Genomic DNA, 20,862 nt, shown 5'->3' with positions numbered 1-20,862 from the left:
TGGCCAAAGGTTCTCAATTCAGTCTCCGTGACACATCCAGCCAGTCAGGTTTTCAGGATATATTCAGGATACTCACAACAAATATGTATGAAATACATTTACATAAAATGAAGGTGCTGCATGCAAATGTATCTCATGCATAATCCTTGTGGGTATCATAAAAATCTGACTAGCAGGGTGTGTCCTAAGGACTGGGTTGAGAATCCTTGTGTTAGAGTAATGGAATGGATAGCTGGAGCATGTAGTCACTATAAAGAGAACAGTTGGCTCCATTTTAGTCCCAACAGGCTGATCTAGTCCTGGCTTTATCCAGTAAAATCTACTCACTTTCTGCTAAGAAAAGCAGGAGTGAATCTCCAAGCAGGCCGAATTGGCTCACGTACTGACATTCCTATAGGCCCCAGTGTGCATGAGGATCCAAGTGAAAGAGCCCTGCATGGGTTACTCTGTGTAAAAATAAAATAGGCAGTGAGGAAGCATCAGGGCATCCAGCTTTTCTCTCACCTGCTGCTGCTCCAGCTGCACCTTGCCTTGCCGCATAATGTTTCCTTTCTCCAATAGCTCTTTCTGTGTCTTCTCAAATTCTTCTTTTCCCTGAAAAAAAAAAAACCCACAGAAACTACAAGCCAAGTTTCACAAGAAAGCTCTTACAATGAAGTGCAAGTACATTAAAAAATGTATTTCTTGTAGTTTCAATTGCTTCATTCAGATTTTAAGAATCATCGAACTCCACTTTGCCTGCCACAAGCTGACATACCCACACACATGCTATAGACTACATACTATTAAAGTATGTGCCATCTACTTCTTAAGACAGAAAAAGCCTCACTTAACATAAGACTATCTCTACTTCAGGGTGCAGGTGAAAGCGTAGCTCTTCTCCCAAATCTTTAAGAAAAGTAGCAATTGACTAGCTAGTCACACGCACAAGGACTAACACCAGCTGCACACACTGTAGCAGGACTTGCTTATCCACTTTTATTCTAGCTAAAATCATTTTACTGCAATTTTTCCATAAGTTAATCACTCTTATGTCTAACTCATGTTACTCTATGTTATCTGTCTATATGTTCCACCTCTGCTTACATCCTATGCTGTCTATTAAGATGTTTTAATGTGTACTGTGTGACATTGTCAGTAGGATACTATACCATACTATGTACTGTTATTTGAATATGTTTCCTGCTGTAATTGTCTATTGCTTTTGTTTGGCTTACTCTTGCTATGCACTAACTTCAAAAAGGCACTAAATAAATCCTAATAATAAAGTTCCTATAAGTGTGCTTCCTCAATGTGGAAGAGAGATAGTTTAGTAAGACTTTCCAAAGTGGAAGAAGGCAAACAAGTGGGAGAAAGGCTCTTTAGTATCGTTTGGGGTGAGATACAAATGGCAACCAAAACATTTGTGGAAAATTACATTCTGATTTTAAGTCTGTGGAAATAGAAGTCAACAAACAAGTTGTAAGCTATGGGTGTCAAACTGCAATCCTGGAGGTCCACAAACCAGTCAGAATTTCATCCCCAATGAATATTCATGTAACAGATTTGCAGACAATGGAGGCTGTGAATGCAAACATCTCTCCTGCATACTCTTCAAGGTTAACATGTCAACCTCACAGGTTTGTTGCAACCCTTCAGGACTGACACCCCATGATACCTTTTCATTGGACAAATTTAATATATATGTTTGACAGTTCAATAAAAAGATTACAGTCCATTCTTGGTATTCACAATGGTAAGGTTCCCCCCAAAACATCGCGAATCACGAATTCGCAAATCCCCAAAAATGTACTTATGGGAAAATAGGGGTTAGGTTTACCTATGTTTTCCCCCAAACCATGAAAAGGAAATACAGGGGTTGGTTCATGCATGGGGCAGCACATAACAGAAACCTGAGAAACATACAGTGTGTTGAAAAAAATATTTTTATTTGCTGAAACACAGTAATTCTCAAATTAAAGAAATTGTACAGAAAAGTGCTCAAAAATAATGTACAGTATTGCTCAACAGTAAGCAAATACTGTACCGTAGTTTTACAACCATATTTTATAGGTTTAGAACAATGACAGTTCATAGTGTTACCAACTTAATAAACAGTGCTTAAAAAATACAGCTACATAACCAGAAGGCCACAGAAATGGTACCATATGAAAATATTGCCTGAAAAAAACAACAGCTTTACAAACAGTAATAAAATTCTGTACTGTATACTGTACTGGTTTTGTCAACATTGAACCACCAACATTATGAAAACAGAGTTTAAAAACTACATGCTACAGATCTACTTGCGAGAGGAACAGAGATTTCCTCCTCCTGCACAGATGGAGACGATGAGGGTGTCAAATTGGGCAGGTCGACTTCAGAAGAGTTACAGCCTTGCATTTTGATAGTAGAAGATGAAGAAGGCGAAGTTGGGGGGGGGGGGGGGGGGGGGTTGACTTCTGCCTGATCTACCTCAGGTGCCTGGGTCTCGCACCTCGTTGACTGAAAACACTGTGTCAGCCTTGTCTGCTTGGCTTCCTTCTCAAGACCTTAAGTGTTTCAGTGTAAGGGGCAAATGCTGAGCTTGTGAGATGCTTAAATTTCAGACTGCGGTCCAGTATAGGATCACATTTTTCCAGGTCACTGAACATGTTGATGCCCACTCTGCTATTTTTGCAGATGTGAGAGGCACAATTTTTGGAGTCTCAGCCGTCTCTTCATCATTATCGCTGCCCCTGAGACTTTTTTTTGCGCCATCTTGTTGAAATCTTCATTGCTGGGCTCTATTGCAGCTTCTGCCAAAATTTCCCCAACATCTTCTTGTGTCATGTCCTTGAAGCCTTCTCCAGGGATTTTTTTGTGCAAAGCGCATGATGTTTTCCACATTTCTACTCATGTGCTCTGCTGCACCTTCAAATCCCTCGAAGTTCGTTGCGCAGTCCAGGCAAGTTTTTTTCCCAACAACTGTTTATAGGAGCCTGTGTGATGCCATCCCAAGCTATCCCGACATTGTGTATTGCGTATTGTCACTGTCTTCCAGTAGTCAAGCATGTTGGTTTCCTCGTTGGCATCTAGAGCCAAAACTAGCAGAAAAGGGTTTCACGTTTTCCTGGCCCTGGGTGATGTGTTTATAAATCTCTTTGGCTTTCATCCTCACAACAATGCTGTCCACTGTGCTTTTTTTTCATCCACCATTTGTATTATCCATAAATTTAACCGCTCCTCCATCTTTTCCATTGACTCATGAAGAACCACAGATGTTGTTTTGGAACTTTCTGGTGTGGCTTCATAAACAGACAGCTTAATATCTACCTCTTTTTGCCAGATTAATCAGATATGCCAGAACAAAGCTTATCTAACACACCTATTTTGTCACTAAGACACATCACGCTTCTTTCTCTTAGGATTGGTAACTCACTCTCTGGACACTTGGTTGCCATTTCCAGAACCAAACGCCAAAAACACGAAAGCAAAAAGAATGCTGTTTTTGAAATGAACATGTCCACAAATATGCAAACACACAGTGCCACGAATGGCGAATTGATACCTCTATTTGTACATCCGCGGATAAGCAAAATAGTGAATGCCAAACGTGTGAATAACGAGAACGGAATGTATCACCTGCAAACTGTTTGACTCTTATTTCACATATCCAAATGAAGTAACATGAAATCACAATTCTTTGCTCTGGTTAGATCTGCAGGGGGGATCCCAAGCCCAAAGAACAAGAGCATAAAGACCAATGAGACAGAGCCATCAGGTAGCAAGGCAGTCAAGCTAGGCTGAGAAGGAGAAGAGGTTCAGGCAACATTACATCAATGATAACAGTTTTTAAACAGACAAGTGCGTCTGCACTAGTTGTGAACTATATTACACATAATGCATTGCTCCTCTAACTTACAGACAGATCTGCAGTAACGTATTAAACACATTTCAGGAACCTATTATAACTAAGGCAAGGCTGTCAAAGGACAGAATACTTGGTCACTTTTCCTGAAAAGAGTGTGGTCTGAATGTGCAACCAGCTCTAGGGTAAATCTGAAGATACATGTGTTCATAAAAACATTGTAATAGATATAAGGATCCTTTCAGGAACCTCACTACCCAATATGCTCCTGGTCTCTAGACCATATCATTGTTCAAAGGTATAAACCATTTTGCTGCAGCATCCCCTACTGGAATAGCTGAAAGAGTTCTGACTAACTCCATGGGTGGGATATGGGCAGCCACAAAGATAGACATTTTTCTACAATAATGGAACAAAGTGAAAACGTCTAGCGCCAAAATTAAGACTTTTTGGCTAAACCTGTTTCAATCACGACTATGTGACCAAAAGGTGCCCTAAATGACCAAATGGCCACGGATTAAAGCATATCCCTCTTCTTCCCCCAATGGTCACTGACCCCTTCCCAGGCCTCTAAAATGTGACAACTGACACCACATACCAGCCTCTATGACAGCTTCAGATATGATGACCATTCCTATTAAATGACCATTCCTATTAGAGCAGTAAGCAGGTCCCAGGAGTAGTCTTGTGGTCAGTGCAGTGGACTGTAGAAAAGGGGACCCAGGCCCATATCCCACTCTAACTGATACACTTGTGGTACAATGTGTGAGCCCTCCAAAATACACTAAATACGCACTGTACCCAAAGGAGCCGACTCTGTGGGTGCTATGGGTGCTTGAGCACCCCCAATAATTGAGAAAATTCCTTGTATGTGTCCAGGGAGGGGTTATTTCCACTGGGCTTAGCACCCCCAATAATTTTGAAAAGTTGGCTTCTATGACTGTACCCTACATATAGGTGACAACTGCAAGCTTGAGAGCTATTGTAGTGGTGTACAGTGAGGTACAGTAGGTATTTTTCTGCTCCTGGAGGGCTCACCAAACAATATAAGGGGATTATGGGAGAGCACGTGACGTGATGAGCTGAGTGGACGTGTGCTGCTTTAGCTCTTGGGCCCTCGCTCCAGAAACCTCTTGAATATTGCAACACGAGAGATTAAACAGGGAAATTTAAAGCTGGCGTACCTTAATGGACAAATATCTTAAACAGTCTCCACCCGGAATGGCGCTACGAACGGGGAAAAAAGATAAGGAGAAAAGTAAAATGTCAGCGCCAGACCCGAAAATGGCGGAGGACCCGCTTCCGGCGCAACAAAATTTTACAGCGTCGCAACTTGAACAGTTAACGCTTGCAGTTGCAAATGCTTGGCAGCCAAAATGGGACGCTTTAGATTTAAAATTGGACGCTTTCAATACGAAAATGGAAGGTTTGGAAACCCGAATGGAGGATGCAGAGACCAGGGTGTCCGCCTTGGAGGACGATTCGCAAGGCTACAGCACAGATTTGCGGGAGGTAAAACTGCAGCTTCAAGAGCACATGGATAAGCTGGAAGATCTAGAAAATCGCTCCCGCAGGAACAATGTGCGGATAGTGGGCCTTTCCGAGAAAATACCTGACAAGAACCTGGTGGACTGGCTCACGGGATGGTTATCTAAGGAATTGGCCTTGACAGACTCATTTGGGCAGTTGGTTATTGAAAGGGCACATCGAATTGGCCGAATCAGAGAAATTCAAGAGCGACCAAGAGTGGTGGTTGCGCGGTTGCTCAATTATCGTCATAAAATGGAAGTCCTACAAGGATTTAAGATACGTAGAGGTGAACTAAAACATGAGGGACGGCAAATCCTGATTTTCCAGGATTACTCAACTGGAGTGCAGGAGAGACGGCGTAAATTTCACCCTATATGCTCATCGCTGGCCCAAAAACAAGTTCGATTTGTTCTGCAGTACCCAGCCTCCCTGAAAGTGCAAGTCCAAGGACAATGGCAGACTTTTAAATCATTGGAAGAAGCAAAAACAAGCCTCCGAGATCAAGGCATGCTGGACGGAGTCTAAAGATGTTGGTAATATAAAGGAGACCAGATACTAAATGTTGCAGTAATTATAGTTATAAACATGTGTCATATATAGGAGTTGGGGGCTCTCGACACGCTAGGTGCTTTCTTGCTAATTCCGGGGCTAGGCCTGGGAATCTGGCTATAGGGTTAGAACGGTTGGGGGGGAATGAGGGGACTCAGGGAGAAAGGTTAATATTACAAAGACAAGTACTAGACGTTAAAGAGAAGCGAAACTTATTACATGGGAACCGGGAGAAGTGTATAATGGAATTGGGAGGTACTTTTAGAGTTTGTTCTAGAGAGTGGGGTCTTGGAGCTGAGGAGACCTGTAAAACCTGGGGCGTAGCAGGACACTGGAAATGGGGTGGTTTAAAAGATGACCACTAGACTAATATCATGGAACGTGGGTGGGATTAGTTCCCCAATTAAAAGATCTAAGATACTCTCTGCACTTAAGAGACACAGAGCGGATATTGCGTGCTTACAAGAGACGCGGTTAACTGATCTGGAACATTCTAAACTACAAAAGCATTGGGTCGGAGAAGTATTTGCAGCGTCAACACAGAGTCGTAGGGGGGGGGTGGCGGTGCTATTTAGAAAGGGGCTCCCATATAAAGCGACAGTATTGGAAAGGGGGGCTCGGGGGGACCATATAATGTTGAAGGTTTGGTTAGCGGGGAGAATTTTGTTGCTTTTGGTTTTATATGGGCCTAATAATCATGATGCATCCTTCCTCACCAACCTAGCAGGGAAGTGCCTGCAAAGTCATGGTGGAGAGTTGATAGTGGTTGGGGATTTCAATGCAGTCCTGGATCCCCGGCAGGATTGTTCTAGCACAAAGGATTCTCAGTATAGAGGAGTGCGGGCTAGAGAATTTCAGACATTCTCCAAGACCCTTGATCTGGTAGATCCGTGGAGGATTTATCACCCAGGAGAGAAAGATTACACGCACAGGTCAAGGGCGCATGGCACGTTTGCCAGGATAGACTATATATTACTAGCCCGCAACATATTTCACCTAGTAGACACAGCACATATAGGCCCAGAAGAAGTGGCAGATCATGCTATGATATGGATAGATATTAAAGTTACCACAGATACAACTGGACAGAGAGGGTGGAGATATCCGGCGGGCTTATATCATGATACACGGTTGCGGTCACATGTGCAGCGGAACTGGGACCAATATATAGAACATAATAAATGGCATGCCACCCATCAGCCCGAGTTGTTCTGGATGGCCTCTAAGGCGGTCATCCGGGGAACCATTATAGCTTATTGCAGTGCTAAGAACAAGAAGAGGGCTGTGGGCATATTGAACTTAGAGCGCCAGTTGCAGAGGGCTAAGAGAATTCACCTTCACCACCCCACAATAGCTAATTTGGAAAATTTGAAGGCTACACAGGTGGCCCTTAATAGTCTATTACATGAAGGGGAATTGAGATCGGCCCTTTTTTACAAATACAAATTACAAAAACATGGCAATCGGGCAGGCAGAATGTTAGGGCGCTTAATAAAAAATTCAGGAGCCCCGAGGACAGTGGCAGCATTGAAAGATAAAAAAGGGAACTTAATTACGGACCGTCGAAAGATTGGGCAAGCATTCACAGATTATTTCTCAGCCCTATATAAATTAAGACAAGCTCCCTCGGAACGAGAGATACAACAATATATAGCACAGGCAAAGCTCCCAAAAATAACAGGGGAACAGCTGGGGAACTTGAATAAACCTTTGACATTGATAGAAGTACAAGCTGTGATTAAAACATTGAAGCTCTGGTCAGCTCCAGGGCCAGATGGATTTTCAGGAGAGTACTATAAAATACTATCAGGGAAGGCCCTAGCATCTCTACTGGAATACTATCGGGAGGTAATAGAAAAAAGGGAATTTCCACAGTATGCAAATTCAGCGCTCATAACTTTGATACCCAAGCCAGGGAAGCCATTAGACAATGTCGAATCCTATCGACCAATTTCGCTGTTAAACGTTGATACAAAAATTTTGGCAAAACTGATGGCTGTGAGGTTGGCGGAATATCTACCATCATTGATAGGCCCCGAGCAGGTGGGGTTTGTGAAAGGCCGTCAGTCCGTACATAATATTAGGAAAACTTTGATGGCCATGGCGATCAGTCAACAACAGGGGGCGCCCACCCTGGTATTAAGTTTAGACGCTGAAAAGGCGTTTGACCAGGTGGGGTGGACGTTCATGTTCCAGACACTGGCGGCCATGGGTATAGAAGGCTGGTTCATGTACGCAGTCCAAACGCTCTATTGTCAACCCAAAGCGGGAGTGTTCATCAATGGTGTCCGGGAACCAGAGTTTACAATACAGCGTGGTACTAGACAAGGTTGTCCCCTATCCCCTTTGTTGTTTATCATGACCCTGGAACCCTTACTGCGTATGGTCTCTTTGGCTCCAGATCTTCAAGGGGTTAAGTTAGCAGGGCAGGATATCAGAATATTAGCTTATGCAGATGATTTGTTAGTAATTCTACGAGAGCCCCCACGGACTTTACCAAGATTGTTGCAGCAAATTGAACAGTATGGGAATTACTCAGGTTTTTGTCTAAATCTACATAAATCTATGGCCTTGCCGGTGTTGCCAGAAGAGCAGATAAATTGGCTAGGGACTTTCCCATTACAGTGGACACAGAACTCTTTGAAATATTTGGGAGTCACAATTACCAGGGATCTAACAAAACTTTATGGGCAGAATGTGCAGAGATTGTTGCAGGACACTACCAAACAGTTGGAGGTCTGGGGGAACCTACCACTCTCACTCATGGGAAGAATTGCACTATTTAACATGGTGATAGTCCCCAGGTGGTTATACACATTCCAATCACTCCCACTATTCCTAAAAAAGGTGGATGAACAGAAGTTGATAAAACTGGTGCAAACTTTCCTTTGGAGAAAGAAAAAGCCACGACTGTCTTACACAACATTAACTGTCCCGGTGGAGTATGGAGGCCTGGGCTTGCTGAACATTAAGTATATGACAGTGGCAAGTGGAATGCGTCATGTAAATGACTGGTTTCGTGGAACCCAGGATTACTCGGATACTCATATAGAGTTACAACTATATCCTGAGACGCACTTCAGTGCCTTCTTGCATACGGCAGGGCCTTCCCTGCCGTATATACTACAGCGGACAGGAATAGTGAGGTCGGCGAAAGCGGTGTGGCACTGGGTTTGTAAATTGCACAAATTTTCATCAAAAACTACCCCATTTCTGCCGATTTGCGGGAATCCCGCCTTTCCACCTGGAACTTTATACCCAGCTTTTCACAGATGGAAGCGTAAAGGGATGGTATACCTATTACATGCAGTTACCCTTGAAGGAAGGATAAAGCCGTTCCAAGAGCTCCGGGAAGAATTTGATCTGCTCCCCTCAGATGAGTTTCATTATGGACAGCTAAAACACTACATACAGTCTTTGCCCTGGGAGGATTTAGCTGAAGATGTTCAAGAAGAGCTGGCTTCGGCATTTTCTCTAGCAGCGCAGCAACGGGTTCCACTAAAATTTCATCATAGACATATCAGAGATACTGTTCCGGAACCTGACTTTGTAAAGCTGTTAACTCAGTGGAAAGAGGATATTCAGTTGGACCTTACAGTAGCGCAATTTAAAGCTTACATTTTGACTATGAAGAGACGTACCATCATGATGTCGCATTGGGAGACTCAATATAAAGTGGCACTCAGACTTTATATCCCCCCCAGGAGGGCTTTCCATATGGGGGTCTCCCCGTGGGGGGAGTGTCCTAAATGCAAGGAGGCTGGAGCTACCTTGGGGCATATGCTTTGGACATGCAGAGGCATAGCTAAATTTTGGAAACAGCTTACACAATATGTTTCTACTATCTGGCGAACCAGATGGACATGCAATTCGGGATTGTTGCTGGGACACCCAGTGTTTATTCACCCAATACCAAAAGGATTCACAGCCTTTGTATACAGGGCTACTGTGACTGCCATGCAGGTGATTTTGTCTGAATGGGTGACCAGTCAATACCCGTCATACTCTCAGTGGCGGACACGAATGATTTTGATGATGCGGATGGAGAGGACGGGAGTGGTTGACTTTAGCTCCAGGACAGGGTTGCGGTTCCAGAATATATGGAGCCCGCTATTAAATACAATGACCCCGGTTGCGAGAAGTAGACTGTTGAACTTCTAGTATTAAGTTTTGTTCACATAGGAGAGAGGGAAGGGAGGGAGAGGGAGGGGATTATTGGGGGGAAGGTTGGGGGGGGTTGTTGGGAAGGGAGGGATTATAATAAAAAAACGAAAACAATTTGTTTCTGTAAATTTCAGCAAACTCACATTACCTGTAATAATGAAGAATTGTTATTGTGAATGCAAGTGATAAAGTTGTATAGTGATATATGTACAGGATACTGGTTTTGAATAAAAATGATAAATCATAAGGGGATTATGGTGAGATGTGTACCTGGGACATTTTATGTGAAGTCCACTGCAGTGCCCCCTAGGCTGTCCCACTACTCTGCTGGGATTTCTGTGTGGTCAGTGTAGTAAGAATGATGCCCCCCCCCCTCCCAGATATCCCAATGGCTGTTTTTTGGGCATTTTTCTCTTGAACATCTTACTTTCCAAAATGGTCCCAAATGAAAAACGTTCTGAGCACAAAATGTCTAGGAAAAAGGCAATTTTTGAACCAAAAGATTGCACTAAACTTAACGAGCCAGCAATGTGGTTTTTAAACCAGTTCTAGCCAGTCTAGCAAGCAAGTAGTAAAACAAGACATGCACAAAAGGGTTCTCCGAGCCATTTTCCTGTCACGGTAGCAGCTAACGAAAACGGAATGCAAATGATCCAAAAGTTATTATAATGAGCTAATTAGTATTATAACGCGCATGCAAGGCAGATGCACAGCCGTTTTCCGACCCCATGCACCGTGGAAAACCTAACGGGAGGTCTGCACCTTTCGTTGGGGCTGCTGTGAGCGGGACCCATGCAGAGGAGGACGCCCATCGCAAAATTCGAAAGAAAAAAAAATGTCCAAGTGCTCGTCAGGGACGTCCTTTCAAGTGCCTAACACTTGGACGTCCTTCACTCAAAAAAAAAAAAGGACGTCCCTGACAAGCACTTGGACGTTTTTTTCTTCAGATTTTGTTATGGGCGTCCTTCTCTTGGACGTGTTTTTCTTACGACTACTTGGTGACCACCGCCGGAGAGAATCGGGGATCAGGACTTGCAAGGATGCCAAAAATCAAAACTATTTGGACGTCCCTTTCGATTATGCCCCGCCAGGTCTCTGTCAGCCAATCACAGCGCATTTAGCTGTCACTGGTGTCAGCTAAACGCGCTGTGATTGGCTGAGAGAGACCTGGAGGGGCATAATCGAAAGGGACGTCCAAATAGATTTGTTTTGGGCGTCCTCACACATCCCTATCTCGAATTCTCTCTTTCTACGGTCCCGCTCTCTCCCTCTGCTGCACAAAATGCCCGGCAATTTATTGATGGCTATTATACACGCAGCTTGTCTGCGTGTATGAAGCCGTCCTTGGCATGCGCAGAGCAGCCAGCATAACGCTTGGCTGCTCTGCTCATGCTCAGCTGGCCGACTTAGGAAGTAAATCACTTGCAAATGAGCTAACAGCAAGCAGCTCATTTGAATGCAATTTCCTTCGTGCATGCCCGTTTTTTACCGATTCGCTAAGGCATTGGTAAGGGAAAGGCTCTTTCCATGGAGTTAGTGCATCTGGCTGTCAGTTCTTGGATGTTTCTAGCAAAACGTCCGAAATCAGACTTAGACATTTTATCAAAAATGTCCCTCCACATATTTTATTAATTTATATGAATAAACCGGTATAGTACTTCTTAAGTCTTCTTTTCTTTTTATATTTATTGTAGTTTATAAATATACAAGAATATTATATAGAAAGAAAAGAATACATTACAGAACCATTAGAACTATTCAGTCATGTACTACAGTAAATATGAATACATTCTTTATAAATCCCTTTTTCCCAAAAAATTATCCCCCCCCCCCCCCCGAGTATAACTTAGATGACTCAGACCTATATGACTAGTGCTCCCCCACTCCGCGATAAACTTGAGCCACCTTATAAAATCAGTTCTTGCTATGCCATTGGGTCATAGAAGGGAGTAAGAAAAGGACTCTGAAAAGGCCTTCGAGTGCTTGATTTAGCTGATTAATTTAAGTGCATTTTCAGCTACAACTTGGCGATAATAGGCTGCTAATAGGCTTAAATCTAGGAAATGAGAATTTCAACAACCGTAGTTAACTTTGTTGTTATGGTCATTACGATCCTTGATAGGATCATACAGATGAGAGTTTATTTGTGATGACCTGTAATTAAGAGTGTCATGTGATCTGTTTGATCTTTATGACATCTGTCTGTAATGTGTGTTTTTTTGTTTTACTACATACAGGGCTTCTTTTACAAAGGCACGCTACCAATTCTCGGTGCAGCAAATGAGAGGAAGCCCATTCAATTCATATGGGCTTCCTCTCATTTGCTGCATGAGAATCAGTAGTGCAGCTTTGTAAAAGAAGCACACAATGTGATGTTTTATTCTATTTTAGTCAAATGCAGAGTGATGCATTTATTTATTTATTTGTTACATTTTTATCCCACATTTTCCCACCTATTTGCAGGCTCAATCTGGCTTACATAGTACCAGAGAGGTGTTTGCCAACACCAGTGTGAACAAATACAAAGTGATGTGGTAGGTAAAGTTCGTGTGGCACAGCCATATTAGGGAATCTTACAGCGGGAGAGTTGTGTTATGTCCATTACGTACTTTAGTTTTGTTGTGTTGTAGAGATCAGACTTTTAAGTTGGATCGTTAGGGTATGACTTTTTAAACAGTTTAGTTTTTAGTGTTTTCTGAAAGTTGAGGTGGTCGTAAGTCGTTTTCAATGCTTTCGGTAACGCGTTCCACAATTGTGTGTTTATGTAGGAAAAACTGGATATGTAAGTTGATTTGTATTTTAGTCCTTTGCAGCTTGGGTAGTGCAGATTTAGATATGTTCGTGTTGATTCGGATGTACTTCTAGCTGGTAGGTTGATCAAGTCTGTCATGTATCCCGGGGCTTCACCATAGATCATTTTGTGAACCAGGGTACAGATTTTGAAAGCAATGCATTCTTTGATTGGGAGCCAGTGTAGTTTTTCACAGAGGGGTTTTGCACTTTCGAATTGTGTCTTTCCAAATACAAGTCTGGCTGCCCTGTTTTGAGCGGTCTGAAGTTTCTTTAAGGTTTGTTCTTTGCATCCCGCATAAATGCGATTGCAGTAGTCGACGTGGCTTAGTACTATTGACTGTATCAGGTTGCGAAATGTATCCCTCGGGATAATTGTTTCATGCGTTTGAGTTTCCACATTGAGTGGAACCCTTTTCTTGTTGTGGATTTTCACTTGGCTCTCTAGTGTTAAGTTGCGGTCCATTGTAACGTCGAGGATTTTCAGGCTTTCTGAGATAGGAGGGTTGTAGTGTGGGGTGTTGATACTTGTGGGGTGTCCGCGCTGTGTTGGGATGTGAGGATGAGACAATGTGGTTTTTTTCTTTATTGAGTTTTTAGTTGAAATGCATTTGCCCATGAGTCCCATGATGTTCAAGCTGCACTTGATTTCGTTGGTGATTTCTGTCATTTAGTATTGTAAGTGAATGTTATATTGTGACACTGTCTGCAATTTGCATAGATGAAAGGGTTGAGGCCTTGGTTGGATAATGACTTGGCTAGTGGGGTCATCATTAGGTTGAACAGGATCGGAGATAGCGGTGATCCTTGTGGTACTCCACAGTCTGCTTTCCACGGTGATGATATATTTGAGTTTAATTTTACTTGATATGTTCTTGTGGTTAGAAACCCTGATCCAACTAAGTATATTCCACCAATCCTGAAGTTATCTAGTACTCTTATTAATATATTATGGTTTACCATGTCGAATGCACTGGACATGTCGAATTGGAGGAGAAGGAATATTTTTGCTCTATTGCTATTTCATGCTTTGAATTCGTGCGGAGAGAGAAAGAAAAAGAGGAGAAAAAGATGAATAGTACTGTTTCAGTACTGTGGAGGGGTGCGGAAATCATGACTGTGATTCCGTGTAGTTGAGAATTTGAATTTATATAATCTGGGGGGGGTGTAGAAACCCCAAAAAGAGAGATGAGCCGAATAGGAGGGGGAGATACATTAGTTAAGCTCGGACTCAGTAGAGAGACCTTGGGGTGTTGGTGTCGGAGGATATGAAGGTGAAGAAACAATGTGACAAGGCGACGGCCGTGGCTAGAAGGATGCTGTAGGATAAATCACAGATAATAAATTACCTGTGTCCAGGTTCCCCTAAGCAGAACTATCTGCAAGCAAATAATCCTGAATTAGGTCTAGGGGTGGGAACCTTGGAACCTAGCCAAATACTTCCGTTAGAAAGAACTGTAGCTGAGAACGCAGGCTGATATATGTATTAGATTTATTATGGTATCAGGTAAGAAAATAGAGCTAAGGTATACAAAATAGAACTCTGCAAGCTTTGGCTGAATACAAAATCACTGGCTGATAAAAATTACACTCATATGTCACACTACTAAACACTAATTCTTATTGGTTACCAGGTAAAATTACACCACTGATCAGTCACACTATGTTACGAGGTAGTACAGTTATTAGCAGCTTCTCCTGATCACAAGGACGACGGCACCAGCCTTCTGCTCAGGTAAATACCACTAACTAGCCCCCGACTAGTAGGAAATGAATCACCGTGTTTCTCACCAGGCTGAGACCTCAGGGTCGTCTCTCTTGGGAGCTGGCACGGGACACCTCACAGACTCAAGCTGGATTCACAGCGAGTCTCAGTCGCAGCTGGAAGGGAACTCTGCAGCAGATAAGGAGGTCACAGGTCACGCAGGGCAGGTACAGATGAACCACGATACTTTCCTCCAGATACACAGTTCATCAGTTGGTGGACCTTATTAGGTCTCACTGGTCTTCTTTACACCTCCACCTTCTTCCAAGGCTTCTTACTAACTCTTCCTTTGTTCCCGCTCTCCCCGTACCTCTTGGTCCGGTGGCTGCAGGAACCAATCTGGATCTTCCTTGGTTCACTGCGTGGCAAGAACAGTTCGTTGTTCTTGACCTTCAAGTTGTTACATTTTGGTATGCATTTTCTGTTTCTCACCCGCCTTGCTGGAGCCAGCCTCTCAGGGAGATAAGGGGGGCCTGGTTTGCCCACAGCATGTCCTTGGTGTGGCTTCTGCTGTAATTTTCCACAAGCTGCAAAGCTGTTTCTTGCTGACACAGAGAGGTGTGGGTCAGAGTTTACGGCCTCTGTTTTGCTGTCATAGGATTATACAGGCCAAGGCCCGCAAGGTGAGACACACAGGGTAATACTCCTACAATGCTAGGCTGCATAGAGAGGGGTATAACCAGAAGAAGAAAGGAGGTATTGATGCCTCTCTACAAGTCATTGGTGAGGCCCCACTTGGAGTATTGTGTTCAGTTTTGGAGGCCGTATCTTGCTAAAGATGTAAAAAGACTGGAAGCGGTGCAAAGAAAAGCTACAAAAATGGTATGGGATTTGCGTTGCAAACTGTACGAGGAGAGACTTGCTGACCTGAACATGTATACCTTGGAGGGAAGGAGAAACAAGGGTGGCATGATCAAGATGTTCAAATATTTGAAAGGTATTAATCCGCAAACGAACCTTTTCCAGAGACAGGAAGATGGTAGAACTAGGGGACATGAATTGTGGTTGAAGGGGGGCAGACTCAGGAGTAATGTCAGGAAGTATTTTTTCACGGAGGGTGGTAGGTACGTAGAATACCCTCTCGCGGGAGGTGGTGGAGATGAAAACGGTAATGGAATTCAAACATGCGTGGGATAAACACAAAGGTTCTGAGAGGAAGTGACGTCACCGAGCGGCATGGATGCCTGAGAGAATAGTTCCGGTGGCCCCGCAATGAAAATGGCATTAAATAAGGTGTAAAACCTGGCTGGAGAGTCAAATTTACGATAACCACTAACCGGGGAAATAGCACAACCACAGCATATGAGCTTACCCCGATCTACAGCGGATCTCTCGCGGTTTGCCTTTGCAAGAGCCGCAACGATGCGAGAAAACAAAATGGCGGCGGAAAAAAAAACAAAGGAGCCAGCGACTGCGGAGCGCGCTAAGCCCCAGGAAACCTCGCTGGAACGGCGGATGGGGGCAGACTCTGTAGAGGAAGATCAGCCCAACCTGCAGGCTTGGCTCCAAGGCATAAGCGCAGATCTTAAAGCGCTGCGAGCAGAGGTGGCGACGATGGGAGAACTGCGGGGCGAAATCAGAGATCTGGGCGCACGCATGGAAAACACAGAGGTACAAATAGAAGCTCACAGTGAAGCCTTTGGTAAGTTGGATCATCAGATCACGGACTTGCGAAGCGAGCAACAACAGCTGCTTGATAAAATAGAAGACCTGGAGAATAGGGGCAGACGAAGCAATCTAAGATTCAGAGGTTTACCCGAGGTACCCACCTACCAGGACAGCGAACTGACAGTTCAAAAAATCGTATGTGAGCTCCTAACACTGAATGGTGAGACAGTAGATCCTGGACAAATATCACTGGAGAGAGCACACCGAACGCTGGTGCCAACACGCAACAACAAGCCAAAAGATATTATAGCGTGTTTTTTGAGCTATAAACTTAAAGAGCAAGTGTTGAAAATGGCCCGACAGACCCCAGACTTCAAATGGGACTCATTTGCTATCGAAATATACCAGGATCTAGCGGCAGCGACCCTAAGAAGGAGAGGAGAAATGAAACCTTTCACGATGCACCTGAGAGAATTAAAAATCCAGTACAGATGGCGACACCCCTTTGCCTTAGTGTTCTACAAGGACGGGAAAATGCACCAAATTCAATCAATTGCAGAAGCAAGATTAATATGCCCGGAAACAGCGGAACCAGAAGATCGGCCTGAGACTGGCGCGGGAAACGCGCCCAGCGCCCGACCTCTCCCCCCGAAGTGGCAACGGGTGGGAAAGGGCCCAAGGAGACTACAGCGGCAACAATCTGCTTCATGAGTCACTTGAAGAGGTGTGATCCAAAGGGGGAAACTGTCACCAATTTAATTGTTACAGTTGACTGTAAAGTTATAGAAGTTGAGCTACTCTCCAGTTTTGGATAAAAGGTAGTTTAAGCTATGTTGTTGTTGTGGGGCACACGGAAGCGGGTTCTCTGCTCCTTCCTCTTTGATTAGGCAACTACGGGAATTCTTTAGTGGTGCCTAAATCATAAAGGGGTGGAATGGGAGGGGGGAAGGGGTTTAAGGAAAGGAGCGGGGGAGGAGATCGATGGTTATATGATACAAATGATGGCTGAGAAACAGATGTATGACCAGGATATTAGGAGAGAGGCACAAGCAGCCCCGCACTCCAAGAGGAGAGATGGGAGATATTAAATGCTTGTTGTTGAATGTTAGGGGATTAAATGTACCCAGGAAGCGGCAACTGCTATTCCGAGAGTTACAGCGGCTGGGGGTGGATATTGGGTTGATACAGGAAACTCATTTGAAACCAAGATATGAATATCTTTGTAACCATAAAAAGTTCCCCATCATTCATTTTGCCTCTAGTAATGATAACACAAAAAGTAAAGGTGTCCTGATGGCATTTAGAGGCGATAAGCCCTGGGAGATGAAGAAAATAATAAAAGACAAAGGTGGCAGATATTTACTAATAGTGTTTGCATTAGCGGGGCGGACATACACAATGGTAAATGTATATGGCCCGAACACAGGACAGGGAGAGTTTTTCAAAGAACTAGACCAGTTGCTCACCAGACACATAGAGGGATCATTGATAATGGGAGGGGACTTTAACCTTACGCTAAACCCACAACTGGATAACACAATCCACAACACAAAATATGCTAAACAAGATAGGAAACAATTCCATGAGTTTATGACACGCTGGCAACTTATAGATTATTGGCGCAGGGATAACCCCACCCAGCGGGCCTACACATATTTTTCCACCGTACATCAGTCATCTTCCCGAATAGATATGTGGCTAGGAGATACCTCTTTACTAGGGGCAATGGGAGAACACTCTATTCTTCCCCGCACATGGTCGGACTCAGGGGACTTAACCCCATCAAAGGGCGACGACAGTGGCGGCTAGATGTTAACAGATCCTGCTAATACAGCTCAAATAGAACAATATATTAAGGAATATATCCAATTTAATGACAATGAAGAGGTCTCCCCAACAGTGCTGTGGGAGGGTCTCAAAGCAATAATACGCGGTCAACTAATAGCTTTACGATCAAGGAATTGGAAGGATAGAAACACCAAAGAAACCACCCTACGGCAAAAATTAACACAAACAGAAAAGGTATTACAGGAGGGGAAAGATCAGAATCCGTTGACACTTAGGGGACAAGCTCATGCGCTTCGTATTCAACTGCACGACCTTGAGTTGGCAGATCTAGCTGAAAAACTACAGAAGGCTTGCCAACTGCATTTTGAATTTGGCAATAAACCTAGCAAACTTCTGGCCCATAAGTTAGCGCAACAGACTAGTAGAAACATGATAGGTGGACTAAGGGATGAAGGGGGCGCAGTGCACTCTGACTTCCTTGAATCAGCTTTTAGAAGCTATTATAAACACCTCTATGAGGCCGAGGAGAGCTGTAGTGTTGAAGAAATACCGACCTTTTTGACAGGCATAGATCTACCGAGACTTTCCGATACGGCCGCTCAATCACTGGGGGAACCCATCACACTAGAAGAAGTAGAGCAGACGATAAAGAGCCTAGCACTAAATAAGACTCCAGGGCCAGATGGATATACAAATAAATTCTATAAACTTTTTAGACAGTTGCTGGCCCCTTTGCTACTGAGGGTTTTTAACTCATTGGATAAGACCACTGGTCTGCCACCCACTTGGAACTTGGCCACGATTACGGTCTTGTCCAAGCCGGGTAAGGACCCTCAATTATGCAGCTCATACAGACCTATATCCTTGCTAGGAGTAGATTATAAGATATTTTCGAAAATTATGGCCACCAGATTGCAGAAGCACCTCCCACAACTCATACATGAAGACCAGGCAGGCTTTGTCCACAATCGCCAGACATTTGACAATATACGCAGAACACTACAAGTAATTTCAGGGGGGCTCATGTAATTCAGTCTCCCCTGTGTATACTGTCTTTAGACCGCGGAGAAGACCTTTGACCGTGTTCACTGGCCATTCCTCTTTGCGGTACTGGAGAGGGCGGGTATAGGAGGGCGATACGCAGAATGGTTACATCTCATATATAAGACCCCAACAGCAGTGGTACGAGTTAACGGAGCATTGACCCGCCCATTTTCTCTACACAGGGGAACCCGACAAGGCTGTGCATTATCCCCTCTACTGTTTGCTCTGGTGATGGAGCCATTGGCAACCAGGATCAGAGCAAACTCACAAATCAGGGGCCTAAGGAGGGGAGGCATTGAGACTAAGATTCTTCTTTTGCAGATGATATCCTGCTCACCTTGAGGGATCCCCTATCGGCCTTTTCGGCTCTGGGAGACGAAATACAACTATATGGGGCATTGTCGGGCTTTAAAATCAATTTCGACAAGTCTGAAGCACTAGACATATATTTACCTAAGACAACTTTAGAAACTCTGAAAAAACAATTTCCCTATAGGTGGGCTAACAAGTATATCCGAAATCTGGGGGTTAACATCATGCGCCAGGTGGCAGATTTATTTGAGCATAATTTCCCTAATAAATCACGAGATCTTTTCAGGGAACTTGAGCGTTGGGAAGGCCTGACATTGTCCCTGGATGGGCAGAATTAATGCACATTAAGGTGATAGTACTCCCAGGCTGCTATATCTAGTCATAGGCTCTATTGATATACCAGATGCTTCTTCCGGGGCCTGCAGGCAGATGTTTTTCATTTATCTGGAAGAAGAGGCCGCCTGGTTAGACGGGAAATGATGTATCAATTCCGAGAAAGGGGGGGTAATGGGGGTCCCCTCATTTATGATTATTATTGCACAGCACACTTAAAGATCCTGGCAATTTGGCTCCAAAACCCGGACAAAATCTGGGTTGGTATAGATCAAAGCTGGCTTGAACCATACCCACGTTAGAGCAATCCATGGCTGCCCAAACGACAATCAAGGGAACTGATGGGGAGAAGCCCACATCTTATCCAGAGTTCACTGGCCATTTGGTATAAGATCAGAGACCAATTTTTCCCAGAGCGCACCTACTTTAAACATACATACCTCAGATTTGCCCCTCAATTTGGGTCAGGTGGACTGGACACTACATATGTGGAATGGGGAAAATATGGGATTGTGTGAACTGGGGCAAATGTGCGAGGAGGGTGTACTTCCCCCATATTCAGAGCTTAGCCGGGAGTATGGGCTTTCTCCATTGCAGGCATTCCAATATTATCAGGTACAAGATTTTATCAAATGCAAAGCAAGAGAGGAATTGGAACTTACTGAGACACAGCTGGAAAAGGAAATGGCGGGTGGAGGAGGTAGAGGGGGCATTTCCCGAATATATAAAGCCCTCCTGTCCCCAGTGGAACACTACACGCATAAATGGGAGCTGGCGATGGAGAATGCCTATGACCCTACAACTTGGGCAAGAGCCTTAAAATCATTGCTTAGGGTGTCAGTATCTAGTGCATTAATAGAAAGTGGGCATAAAATTTTATATAGCTGGTACTACACCCCTAGCCGGTTAGCTAAGATGTTTGGAACGGGCTCTGCCCAGTGCTGGAGGGAATGTGGAAATGAAGGCGACATGTGCCACATATGGTGGTCGTGTGAACATGCACACAGGTACTGGGAACATATTGTAGATTTTATATGTTCAGTGACTACTGTTAAATATCAGATGAAAATGGAATATCGTCTACTACATTTCAAGCCACAGGCAGTTAAACAACATATACATCAATTTGCCACACAGGTGTTTGTGGCGG

General features: G+C 44.0%; 1 protein-coding gene across 1 annotated transcript in view; it reads right to left on the bottom strand.

Annotated features, from left to right (window-relative positions):
* BCAR1 (BCAR1 scaffold protein, Cas family member) overlaps positions 1 to 20,862 on the bottom strand; it is a 504,782-nt gene that overhangs the window by 24,993 nt on the left and 458,927 nt on the right. Inside the window, 1 exon segment of the mRNA XM_030203684.1 lies at positions 505 to 594. Coding sequence (XP_030059544.1) covers positions 505 to 594 — 90 coding nt within the window.

The sequence above is a fragment of the Microcaecilia unicolor genome, chromosome 5, assembly GCF_901765095.1.
Source record: "Microcaecilia unicolor chromosome 5, aMicUni1.1, whole genome shotgun sequence".
Classification (NCBI taxonomy): domain Eukaryota; kingdom Metazoa; phylum Chordata; class Amphibia; order Gymnophiona; family Siphonopidae; genus Microcaecilia; species Microcaecilia unicolor.
The sequence above is the reverse complement of the archived record's forward strand: the minus strand, read 5'-3'. Positions and strand labels throughout refer to the sequence as shown.